The sequence below is a fragment of the Aythya marila genome (assembly GCF_965140915.1).
Source record: "Aythya marila genome assembly, chromosome: 8".
NCBI classification, from domain to species: domain Eukaryota; kingdom Metazoa; phylum Chordata; class Aves; order Anseriformes; family Anatidae; genus Aythya; species Aythya marila.
In genome coordinates, this window is record NC_139049.1 from 26,250,886 (window position 1) to 26,264,159 (window position 13,274).

Consider the following 13,274-nt stretch of genomic DNA (forward strand, 5'->3'; position numbering starts at 1 on the left):
TGCCCTTAGCCTCTGCTTCAAAGATTTGTTTTGCCCTCCCCTCACTGCCCTTTTAATTTTAACACTTACATCATGCTGCCAACAAGGAAGGCAACATGCAAGTTATCCTGCACAGAGTTCAACAGGTCAGTAACACCCATATAGGTAAAGTTCCACTCTACTTACCAAAGGAGCGTATTTCAAACTTGCAGAAGGTTACTGTCTACTTCTAGTTCTAACTGTTGACAATTTGCTTTTAATTAGAATTTTTCCTGTATTTTTACAATTGCACAAGGTAAATCCTCTTCCATTTTACAGTAATGAATGGATACATTGGAATGCCAGCCATCACCCTAAAAATGAAATTAAATTCAAGAGTATTCACTGACATATTATGGAATTCTAAAGACATGTCTTGAATTGCCAATGTTTTGAACAGATAAGTTACTTTTCTCATTTTATCCTTTTATATGTTAACCCTGTTCCCTCTATATCATCATCTAATCATCTAAAAATACCACTCTATCGGTATTGCAAAACACGAGGTAGCACATCTGAAGATTGAGGCTAAAGCATAACTAGAACACTCCACTACTGAAGTTGTAGTTTTGCTAAAAATTCAAATTCTGAAACAGTGAATTTTTAATTTCAGTAGCTAAATTGTTGAGAAGTTAGCAGGGAAAAAACAGTAGGCAACATGGTTCTGCAAGCTGATGTTACTTATGCAAAGAAGTGACATGCAGCTGTAGTGTCAGGTGGAAAGGGTGGCAGGGAAGTCTACAAACCTAAGAAAATGTTATGCCCAATATTGAGATCTAACACAACAGATTTTAAGTATTAAGCAGAAGGGCTTGTCACATCAGGTTTCCTCGCTTAAAGTCCTCGATGCTGAACCTTTCTAGACAACTCAAGTCAACTCAATATGTCAGGTCCTTTATTAAGCACCTTTATCACCACTTTATTCCATGCCAATACTTGGCAGTGATGTAACAGATCTTTAACATTAATTGCCAGCATATACCACTGATACAATTTTTAATTAAAAGTTACCTTGCATTGGAAATGGCCAATTTGTCTGCTAGACATTAGATTATCTCTTACATAAAGAGTACAATGGTCTGCTGTGAATTCAATGAACTTTTACATGACATAACCTCATAATACAGTAAATTAGACAAAGATGGTGAGGATATCAAGTTATTGATATGAAGGAGGCATTATGCTGACATATTGAAAAGGATACACTCTGGGTCAAACTAAAGATCTGCCAAACCATATGAATCTGCTTTATGTTGCCAGCAGCTAGTAGGAGATCCGTACATATGTCACAAATGAATCCTAGACACATAAACATCTCGGCACTGCAAGCTTTGTGCAGGCAAAAATCCTTGGGCAAAAGTAGTCTGAATTTTTCTTTGAAGCTGCCACAATTCCTAAGAAAGCAAGTGACAGATGGGATTAATGTGCACTTCAGCTAACCACCAAATTCAAGCAATTTGTTTCTCTGAAAATTAACCACCTCCCATCAGACTACAAACAGAAGACCTTGTATCATTCACATTACATTTACATTTTATTTTACAGCTCACAGCACCCTTTTGAAAAAACAGGCAAACATTTCACACTTATGTACTTAAATTTTATTTCTTCATAATTACAGGCTATTGTTAGAATTTTTAAACAAAAGTCTATAAATAGAGGCTAATCCCACCTGAACAAGTTTCTTTAAAAAAAAAAAAACAGTTAAAACTTCATAAGTAATGCCATTTAGCTCACAGCAGTGGTTTGTTGGTAGTCTGAGTAAAAGTACTATAGTCAGAGTCAGTAACATGAAATGTAACATCAAATGACTCAAAACTTTAAATTCCATAAAGGAAAGCAGGAATATATATATATAATATATACATAATAATATTGTGTTGGTCCACTGAGTATACATTTTTAACAAAAGATAAGAAACTATGTAATCCAGTTAAGCATATGATTTGCAAGATTAGTGTACACTCATTACAAAGATGTATAGATAAGTTACAACGATTTAATCCTTGCAAAATTTTAAGTTACCTTTTTGAGCAGGTGGTTAAATGCTCATTTCCCAGTGCAAAAGAAAAAAAAACCTCTCAGTCTGGTTACTTATTTTCCTGAAAAATTGAAAACTACCAAACTCTTTCAACAGCAGCATTGATAGGTAATAGGAAGAGCTTAAATATACTGAAGCATGGCTGAGTTCTCCCCCCCCTACTCAGTGCTGTGCGTTGAAACTTTTCCATTTTCTCAACAGAAATACCACAAGTTAAAAGTGCAAGAAAAAAAATCTCTTGATGCTTATGCTGTTGTCATCCATTTGTCTAAGATAGGGCAAAAGATTATTCTTTTTGGAATTTTAGTGAAATTGATTCTCCAGAATGGAGTTCTTTCCAAAGTGAACAATAAGTTATTTTCATTAAGTTATTTTCATTAACATTCTATCAATCCTACTCAGTGACCACAAAGAAATTCAGTTTAAGGTGCAACTATCAGTTGGCATTTCAATAAATTATACATACAGGAAAAAAAAAATGTGGTTTAAAAAAAAAAGTCAGACTACATGTTTTCTTTCTATTCTCAATCCCATTTCAATTTCAATTTAGCATCTTGCCAGTTCAGCTGCATATTTCACAGGCAAAACTGGCTCAAATAGCTGTGGGTTCTTGTAATTTGACCGTCATCTTGGCCAACAGCAAACGCACATGAATCTTCCATGTAATTTCTTTATAAAACAAAATAACTGGTCTTAAAACCTATGGCCATGCAAGAAAAGCATTAAAGGTTTCAGTAAGACACACACTTTTTTTTTTTTTTTTAAACTTAGACTCTATGAAGATTGTTATTGCAAGTCCAAACATAGAATCTTCAATGAAAAGAAAAATCTATATGCATACATATAAAATGAAGCACTCCACAACTCTGGCATTACTAATATCTTTAGAAGAAGGATAAAAGGTTTCAAATGGCTAACTGCTTGACAGGAGACAGCCAGCCATGGCAAAATAATTGCTATGTTCACTTTATGCTCAATTACCAACTGCTGACAGATTACAGTCAAACTACAATCTCATTTGCTGCATTTAAAACTGATTTGCTTACAACTGGGAAAAGTTCCTTGTTCTCCTGAAAACTTGAGTGGAATTGAATGCTAAAATTAAGTTATTCAAACAAAAACAAACAAAAGGATTGAATTTAGCAGAAACATTCACACCACTTTCAGAAGTTTAAAACCTTTCTTATTTTCCTGTATATACGTATTTTCTGATTAACATTTAAATAGGTTAGGTATTCAGGAAAAGGGACAGAAACAGTTGACATAAGACAAATCTTATTCTAAGCTTCATGCTTCTGATATTTCAGATTTACTGAGTGCAATAGCCAGTTCCAAGTCTTCTTGCTCTTGCTGTTTTAGTCTTGCCAATCTTTCTTTCTCTTCTCTCTCACTTTCCCTCTTAGCCCATTCAATCATGTCTTCCTCAGTAGAATACTGCATTTTAAAAGACAAAATAACCAGATTAATAATGCAATAACAAATCCTGTTCTTGGCTTAAGTGACACTTACAGTTTTTCAAAACACTGGACAAACTCTAGCCTTCAAATTATTTGTGTTTTATTCTCAGCATGCTATCACTATTAGCTTAGCTCAAGGTTTAACCATCAAGAAATGCACTGAAGATATCCTATTGCTATATTGTGTGTTGTTTTGTTTTTGTTTTAACGAAATACATTGAGTTTCAAAATTCATTAAGTTTCTAAACAGTTACTGGAGAAACAAGTGCTATAATTTAAATGCAAACCGATTTGGATAAAAGCCAGCCTATGCAAGAAAAAAAATTGAATAAATCAGGAGAACATATTGCAAAATAAACCCACATCCAGCACTATGGAACACCCTGATTAATCCTACTTTCATTAGGGATGATTATTCCAGATGACAGTGACTGTAAAAGTTAGCTGTAGAACGACTCTTTATTTGTGCAACTGAAAAACACTTCTGCCAAGAAGGAGAATATTAAGGTAACTGTACAGTTAGAAGCCTAGCAATAATACAGAGAAAGGTGTGACACGAGGAAAAGAAAAACCAGATTCATTCTACATACTTAGACGAGAACGGTACGTTAATTGAATTGCTGTGGTACAATGATTGTTAGGTCAGAAACAGTTAGGGTATGATCATAAAACACAAAAGATTATGCTAAAGTTTGTTTCTATTCAGCATGCAGGAAAAAGCAGAGGTAGGTGAAGCCCGCGTCTTCATGAATGTCCCCGTGTTAAGTCCTAAAAGGTTATCATTATATACTACGGTTAGTTTCTGCTTTCGCACTGCTTCTTTAAGGAATAAACATAGAAAAGCTTGAGTTTTCTCCATAGTTCACTTAGTGTTTTCGGTAATTGCAGATGGAAAAGAATGCTTTTTCGTCTATGAAAATAATGAACACTTGTCCTTCCCCTCCACAGTTCACATTCTCTCCTCTGAACTAACTTCTTAGTTCCTTTAGCTAGTTAAAGTGATAATATGTCAGATAATAGTATGTCAGAAATTGTCATGCCATAAGACACATCAACCAGTGCAAGACAATTTTGAGAGCCTGTCAATCCTCAGTTTACTTCAATAAAGCAAATAGTTTATTATACCTGAAAACAATACAAGCAATACGATTACTGTGAATGCAAATTGCATTTAACAGATATCAAGCTTGAAAGTGAAATGATGCCTTCCAAAACTCCTATTTGCAAAAACTCTAAATAAATAAATAAGTAAATAAAGGCATGCACAAACCTTTAGATTTGCTTCTACTGCTTGGACACCACGACTTCTATGAAATGGATTCTGGTTACAAAGAGACACTTACTACTTTTCACTGCATCATACATAAGGTCTGGAATTTAGTAGCCATTCAAAACTCACCAAATTAGATCTCATTAACACACACCACTCCGATGCTATTTATCCGTATTTCAGTCATATTTCAATATTATGACTAAACAGTTCAGTGACAAAATTAAAGTCACACCTTTGGTTGTATTTTTAACAAATAAATAACAGTGTGCTTTATATAGATTTATATTTTATATCTGCTACATGCATTGATAAAATGAACAACTCTGAGAACACGTATTTAAAATGTCTTCTAAAGGTTAGGAGGCCTTCATGAGAAAAGTCTCAAACTCACAAAAGCAATACAACTTAAACATTAACTACATCATTCTGCAGTGTTTTACTTTAGGACAGCCTCAGTTGTAAACTAAAAGTAAATACAGTTTTACCTGGAAGCAATATCCCCTTTGTATGTGGGATATGTTTTAATCTTTTTAATTAGACTGAAGACTTCAGTGTGAACAATTCAAAGCTGTCAGTATACTGAAACAAATGTAAAAATTGTTTACTCACAGTACTGAAGTTTGCAAAATTGTTGGGGTCAGCCTCTTTACTGACGCTGGTGGGAGCAAATGGATCACAGAATAGATCTGCTTCTTGTTCTTTGGGAATGTCTGGGGTGGGGAAAGGCTGAAATGGATCGCTCGGTTTAAAGGAATCTGAAGAGTCTATTTGATTGATAGGTCTTTTCCCTTAGATTAAAATGAATTTAAAATGAATTTAAGATAGCAGGTAATAACATGCCAAAATAGTTAAAAAAAAAATCCAAAACTACTTGGAATGCAACCTCTTCTGGAAAATTAGTGGAGTTGTAATGAATTCAGAGGAAGGGTTGCTAGTTTAAAAAATGAGAGTATGGTCCACAGCTTCTTAAAGCATTATCTGATCAAAAAGGAACACATGTATGTTAATGATTCAAGAGCACAGTTATGTACTGATGTAACAGTATTTGGGGAAGAGAATTTCTAAGTCTTGAACCCCTATTCTCTTAGCACAGTAATTATTCTTCTGTTTATCAACAGAATGTCCGTGCTAATTCCAGCTCCTTTTTATTATTTGTTTGGATCAAAGTAACACAATTTGATTCAGGACAGTTGTATACTTGTATGTCTTCAAAACAGTAAATACAACATCTTCTCCTATGCTAACACCTAGAATTTCTGTAGTTTTTAAACTAAGAAAATGAAGCCATACAGCAATCACAGGCTATTTTGTTAATCCTTGCCTAAGTAGCTACAGATATAACAGAACCAGACAAGAGCCCCCCCTTTTTCTTTTTTCAGTTTAACCCCAGTCAACTTTCAACACCTTTGAGTTCATTAACCCAAATCCTTCCAAGATCAAGACAAGCTGAGCTGAATTTCTTCCCACCATTCTTCCCAGATGTTATTACTTACAGAAAAGGTTTCATTGCAGTTTTTTGAATTTTTGAACATCCAGAAAAAACATTTCTATAGGGAAATTATACTTCATATCCCTACAAATGTTAATCCTACCTCCAAACCCACAGAAAAATCATGAAATGGGAGAGCTTATCAGTATCGGGAAAGCCAGCGGATTTCAGAGACAAGCAAATAAGCCTTCTGCACACTTTCCAGTATCATGTAGAATTAAAAGGACAGGCAGTTCCTCAAAATGCATTTTCTTGTTTTGTATTAGACTAAGAGATTTACTCAAAACAAACACACTTAACTATCACAATTTATGACTTACATAAGTAAAGTAAGTTATTAGGAATGGCTATCAAGGTATCCACAGTATCATTTTTAATATGTGCAAACCAAAACAGGCTATTTTTCCAGTCATCTATCAACAACGGCGCTGTTGCTCTGCCACTTGGTGCTTGCATTCTAAAACCACATCTTTACACCACTTTGTAGGCACTTCCTAAAGAATGAAGTCAGAAGTCTCCACACCCCCTTTTGAGGGGCCTCCATAAACAAAAATACTATAAAACATTCAAATTATCACAACTAGTCAACTGTTTTAACGTTACTTACAATTCAACTGATTATTTACAAGGCATGAGCCAGATCTCCTAATGGCAACATTAGAAATTAGGACCTGTTTTTAAACTTAGTATTAAATACTCCTACATTTACTGCACTCCCTACTTTTGAGGAAAAAAGATGAATTTAATTTTTCCTAAACACCTTAAGATTCAACTATATAGTGTAATAGTGAAAAAATATGACGCAGTAGTTGTTTGTTTTTTTAAAGAGAATGAAACAGCGGATGGAGAGTTAAAAGAACACTAATATATTTTCCAGTTTGCTATTGAAGGCAAGTAGTGTGTTTTAACCTTGTTATAAACGTAACTTGTTGTAACCATAAGAAGGTGTTATCTTTGACAAGCATGGTGTTTTCTGGAAAAGAATGGTTTGTGTCATGGAACAGACCAGAGGATTCAGCTATCTCTGAACAGAAAACAGCCTGGGTTTATTACTATTATGTTGGCTAGATTCAATACTACAGACCTGGCGAGGCCATCTGGAAAAATTTGATCTGAAGATCTGAGGCAGTCATGTTATCCCTAGTTAATTCATTTTACTCCAGCCATGTAAGCGCTAAATAGTTTTAATATTTCTTTAAAGACAGAATTAAAACCAGAGGTTTTGCAATGGGTAAAACACAATGAATTCTCACTTGAAATATAATTTAGTATGCTATTCATTCAGTCTATCACATTACCAACCATTTAATCTGTAGCCGCTCTGTGTTCTTGCGGATATCTGTAACAACCCTATATCCTCCCACTTTCTAAATCCTTCTTCTCATCCCCCCCCTTCAAAAATCAAAACAGCAACCAAAAAACTGAAGGTCTGCTCCTAAATGCCACACAAAATTTAACTCTGAGGAAAACAACAACAGATCTGGAACAGACTTGTTTTATACCTTCCTCATTCATTCTTAGTTCAGTGTATTTCACCATCCCCTTGCAATTGTCGTACCACCAATATTGAAGAATCTAATGGTTAACAGCATCTCAGTTTCAGCTCTTACCAGGTGGTGGTGGACAGGGCCTTGTGGGAGTTCCTGTTTTAGGGGGCAATGCAGGAGGAACATCCTCGTTTTTGGATGGTGGTTCTTCAAATAAGTTTTTAGTTATGACCACATTGTTGCTGGAACCTGATGTGGAAGAGCTAAAGGGATCCTCGGTGCTGGCCTTCAACAAAGAAAACAGTAACATACACACTTTCAGCGCAATTCTACTTATACTTTCTTTTTTTTTTATTTTTTTATTTTATTTTTTCCAATACTACAGTATTTGTTTAAAAGTGCAAGTTTGGACTAATACAAAAATACTTTTGTTTGTTTTTAAAGACATCATCCAACTACTCTGGGAGATACTAAAACCCCACACTGATGAAAATTATATGAAAATCAGGAATGTTTAGTGTGTACAGCAATAAGAAGTTGAGTACAGTTATAGATGCAAAAGTAACACTTTTGCAGTTACATTCAGCAGATTTTCAAGAAAAAAATTGTCATTTCAAATACAGAGAAAACACTTACAAAGCCACAAAGATTACTTTGCATTTTTCAGTGACACTGCAAGATAATTTACTGTTAAAAACTTTTTCAAGGAAGTTAACCATTATAAATCATTATTAGTGGCAAAACTGTAACAATAAAAGCATCAGAATAGAGAATGTTTTTAGTCTTGTCACTGCAGAGTTCCATGCGTTTTCTGAGTGACAGTTGTTCCACATTACCTTTGACAGTGTGCTGAAGTCAGCAAAACCACTTCCAAAGGATTCATTTCCAAACAGAGAGGCAAAGGGGTCTGTAGCTAAATACACACAAATCAAGCAAACAGAACAGGATTATAAATTAAACATTGAAAAGAACATTGAAAGATCCCACAATAGGAAAAAAAAAAAGCAGCTGTTACTTATCTTGCAGTATAGACTAATTCAAGTGAAATATTTAATGAGCGGGACACTCACTATTTAAGAAGTTTTTACAAAAACTAAATATTAACAACTGACTAAGAACAGTAATTTTCCTGAACAGGTTTAGCTGAGATATCTGTACACACACACAATGTGTATTTTGTGTGTGCATCTGTGGCTGTGAACACACATGAATATGACCATGACAAAGAGCTCACTTCCAACTGTAAGCCCATTTGTGGAATAAACTTTTTAAACCTTTTATGATCTCAGTCTGTAATTCAACAGTGCAATTCATTTGTATGTGCCACAAAACACAAGGAAAAAGTGCCTTATGTCTTGGATTCAAGTATTTCTCAGTAAAACTTTGGGAAGAGAGACTAGAAACAAAAATCAGAAAACGCATGTAAAGTATGTTTGCTGTATATAGTCTACTTTTACCTAGATCATTTGATGTAGTAACAGTTGTTCCACCAGGAGCAAAAGGATCATTTTTCTTCAATATCTCTGTCTAAAATAAAAAAATAACTTTAGAGGGAAATGTGGTTTTCAGCTTAAACAAGTCCTCATACTAAGAATACAATCAAAATTTATTTCAGTTAAAACATTAGTCCAGCACCAAAAGAATTAAAATATTCCATTTTCTTCATAAAGATATTATTACAGGATGTCAGTAACACAAAGGTGCAGTAAAGTATTTAGGATGAATGCAGCTTCAGAAATACAGTTCTCTCAAGAATCAACTGCTACAGACTGTGAATCCCACACTACAGCTCTGACCACTTTTTTTTTTTTTTACTCCTCTATACTTCTTTTATTGTCAGACTGTAGTATGACTAAGAATTAGTTGTATTAGAATATTGTGACTTGGGAAACAATAGCGTGCAGAGTAAGTATTGAAGACTTTTTTTTTTTTTTTTTTTTTTTTTTTAAGGTTTGAGGAGTAGCCTGTAGTGTGTAACATGACCTTGTGAACAGCTAGAAGTCACACCTAAGTACCTCTGAAAGAGCATGCTATTCAGTAATAATCTCCACATTATGGCAAGGTTTCAGTAAGTCTTATTAATAAAAGACCACAAAACCCAAAGCAACATATATCAAGTACAAGCTGACTTCTCAAGGGGAAAATCCTATACCACATCAGATTTTAAATAAGATATAACATACTTATTGATCCTATAAGCTTTGGAAGCAAAAGAGTCAAATGTCTCAATATAACCTGGTCAGATTAATCTTGGGTTTCTTTCAATGTTTAATAAGTTACACCAGTTATCAATGGAGCTTAGCTCACTATACTCAAAAGGTTCTAATTTGTGTAGCAATGAAGCTCCACACTGAAACATTTTTTTTTTTCTTTATTTTTATCTGTTCCCGTTTCTAGAAAGCAGAACAGGAGACAAGACAGAGCCATGGGGTGAGAGGTACCTTTAGTCTACATCACTTCTGAATATCAGCATTTCAAGGCATGTCCAAATGCACAAAACAGTTCATTTTGTCCAAATTATATACAAAAGTAAAAGGCTTGCTATCAAAACTTACTGTGGTATTATTACTGTTGCCAGCAGTGTTAAATGGATCAGTGCTTGCAGTCACAAAAGGATCAGTGGAGGACTGTTTGAAAAAACAGTCAGCTGCAAAAGGATCTGAGCCTTTGAAGGGATCACCACCAAAGGGATCTAAAAAGTAAACATCTCATTACCATTTCTGCTAGTTTTATTTAGCTTGGTGTCTTAAAAATGAAACATTATATTGCTGCTTTCATACTGCAAGAAGGTGACACATTTAAGACTAAGTATTTCTGAAGCATCAAATGTATCTACAAATAATTTGCATACTGTGGTTCAAAAATTAGACAAGCCAACATCTTCCACACATGATGAAAAATGGATCGTAACAATCGTTCAGCTCCAGAATCACTTAAATATATAGTTTCTTTAATCAAACTCTCTTAAAAAAACAATTAAAAAGAAGTATTTTTACAAAATCTAGTTTTTTTTTTTTTACCACTCTCCTACCTTCCTCTCCTTCACTCCCCAAGCACAGTTTATCACGCCCCAAGGCACATTGCCTATACAGCCAGTCTCAGTAGAGACTTCCCATGGCCTCTTTCATGCTGAAAGCGGTAACACTTCTCCCCACATACTGTTCTACTAGGAATCCTTTACAAAAATAAATAAAAAAAATTCTGAAGTTACAAAATTGCTTACCAATTTTCCCAAAGGGATCATCTTTGAAGGGATCACCTGTTTAAAGAAAAAAAGTGACTTGTTTTTTAATCAGAAAGCATGTACTGAGTCACAGTCCTCTGGACACAAAATCATTCCTAGAGCTAAAATTTCACAATCACAGAATGCTATGGGATGGAAGGAACCTTAAAAATCATCTAATTCCAAGCCCCCTGCCATGGGTGGGGACACCTTCCACCAGACCAGGTTGTTCAAAGTCCCATCCAGCCTGGCCTTGAACACCTCCAGGGATGGGGTATCCGCAGCTGCTCCAGGCAGCCTGTTCCAGGGCCTCACCACCCTCATGGGAAAGAATTTCTTCCTAACATCTAATCTGAATCTACACTCTTGCAGTTTAAAGCCATTATCCCTTGTATTATCACTACATGCCCTTGTAAAAAGTCCCTCTCTAGCTGTCCAGTAGGCCCCTGTTAGGTACTGAAAGGCCACTATGAGGCTCCCTGGAGCCTTCTCTTCTCTAGGCTGAACAACCCCAATTCCCCCAGCCTGTCTTCATACAGAAGAGGTGCTCCAGCCCTCTGATCATCCTTAGATGGTATTTGGGGCTCACTCCAATAGGTCAATGTTCTTGTGTTGGGGAGCTGGATATAGGTGGGGTCTCATGAGATGGGAATGAGAGGGAAAATCACCTCCCTTTTGATGCAGCTCAGAATATGGTTGGCTTTCTTGGCTGTAAGTTGCACTCTGTTCATGTTGAGCTTCTCATCAGCCAACAACCCCAAGTCCTTCTCCTCAGGGCTGCTCTCAATCCATTCTATCAATTTCTCACACTCAGAATAATTTCAATGTTTTCAGAGAAACTATAAGAGCTGGTAGTAGACAAAGCAAATATTCATCACGTAGCTTATTACCAACATGAAGCACACAAAAGCAGCCGTCTCTCAAAGATGCCTCTTTGTCGGCTGTTGTCAGTGACCATATTGTGCAGTATTTACCACCACAGTAATCCAAGCTAACCACTGACAGCAGCCTAGTCTTAGTTTTGGCAATTCTCACAGCACCATGGATGGCAGCTCTAAAGCATTCCTTTCTGTACTAGATGCACAGTTCCAATTGCATCAATTTACTCCCTCATTTCATGTATCTATGGTCTCTTAGCTGCAGGTAACTACCAGTAAACATACAGATCACACAAAGTCCAAAAGTTTGACTACCAGCAGCCATACCTTCTCCTCTGAAAGAAAGGTTGTCACATCCTGTAAGTAAGGCTACTTCAATATAAACAAAAAAAGAAATATCTACATGGAAACACTGAAGCTGTTTTAAATTAGTTTAATTTACCCATTTAAATGTATTGAAATCTGCACTGACGTTCTTTTAGAAGCCAAGCGATATGAAATAAATTTAGCTTATTTTCCTTCCAAAGCAATCTGAACTAAATTGGTTAGACCATGTTGACTCCAAAAGCCTGTCAAATCATATTAACGTAGCTGAAAACAGCTGCTTCAACTGCTAATCCAAATTAGCTCCCCTTCTCCCATACTCCAAGTGTCTCCATAGCTCACAGACAGATCACTCCTTCCAACGTTAAAAAAATCAGAGCAACAGCATCCTTAAGTGTCAAGTTCTTAAAATAAAGCACGGCACTTCCATAAGATGAACAGATGGTGCAGTTCCACATTACCTTTTTTTGAGCGCCAAACTCACCGTAAGTAGGCCACAGCCATTCACTCTCAGCCACCCACATCCCCCCCACACCACAGCTCACTGAACCCTCAGTTGATCTGTTTGTGGCTCTGCACTGCTAACTAGATCATTGACATCACATGTAGCACAAGTACACCCACACCTTTAATACCAAAATGCAACCCCCAGGAAAGGGGGAAAAAAAAAGGCCCTCAGGAAGACCAGTGAGGGAAAGTTACAATTTTCACAATTAATGAGAAAGTGCAGGATGAATTTGGATGAGACATGTTCCCACAAAACACATTTCTGCAAATCTGCACTTGTAGAGAAGTTTACTTACTGCCAACAAAAGGGTCAGACTGGAAGAACTCTAAGCTGGCTTCAGAAACTAGATCAGGCAATGGATGAGACTCAGCATCAAATGGATCCTCCTGAAGAACATAAAAGAGAGAGGTATGAGGTTCAAGACACTTGTCTTGTTACCATTTATTAGTTTCTTAAAGCTGAGAGTTTAAATTCTATAGAATTAATCAACAGAGATTCAAAGTATTTCTCAGTAAAAATCAACCTGCTACATAAGATGAATGCTTTGATGACATCATACTCTAATTAAAAACAGTA

General features: G+C 35.8%; 1 protein-coding gene across 9 annotated transcripts in view; it reads right to left on the reverse strand.

Annotated features, from left to right (window-relative positions):
• Positions 1-1,596: 1,596 nt before the first annotated feature.
• EPS15 (epidermal growth factor receptor pathway substrate 15) overlaps positions 1,597-13,274 on the reverse strand; it is a 46,680-nt gene continuing 35,002 nt past the window's right edge. The window contains exons 18-26 of one of the 9 annotated variants that reach the window (XM_082766355.1): positions 12,994-13,084; positions 10,989-11,024; positions 10,321-10,457; positions 9,223-9,292; positions 8,602-8,678; positions 7,889-8,051; positions 5,399-5,499; positions 4,787-4,837; positions 1,597-3,493 (exon numbers count right to left, since the gene is read on the reverse strand). In XM_082766355.1, the coding sequence (XP_082622481.1) occupies positions 3,347-3,493; positions 4,787-4,837; positions 5,399-5,499; positions 7,889-8,051; positions 8,602-8,678; positions 9,223-9,292; positions 10,321-10,457; positions 10,989-11,024; positions 12,994-13,084 (873 nt within the window). In that variant the 3' untranslated portion in view covers positions 1,597-3,346. Of the gene's footprint in view, positions 3,494-4,786; positions 4,838-5,398; positions 5,578-7,888; positions 8,052-8,601; positions 8,679-9,222; positions 9,293-10,320; positions 10,458-10,988; positions 11,025-12,993; positions 13,085-13,274 lie in introns of all 9 variants that reach the window. The other 8 variants (XM_082766353.1, XM_082766360.1, XM_082766359.1 and 5 more) reach the window with 8 other exon arrangements.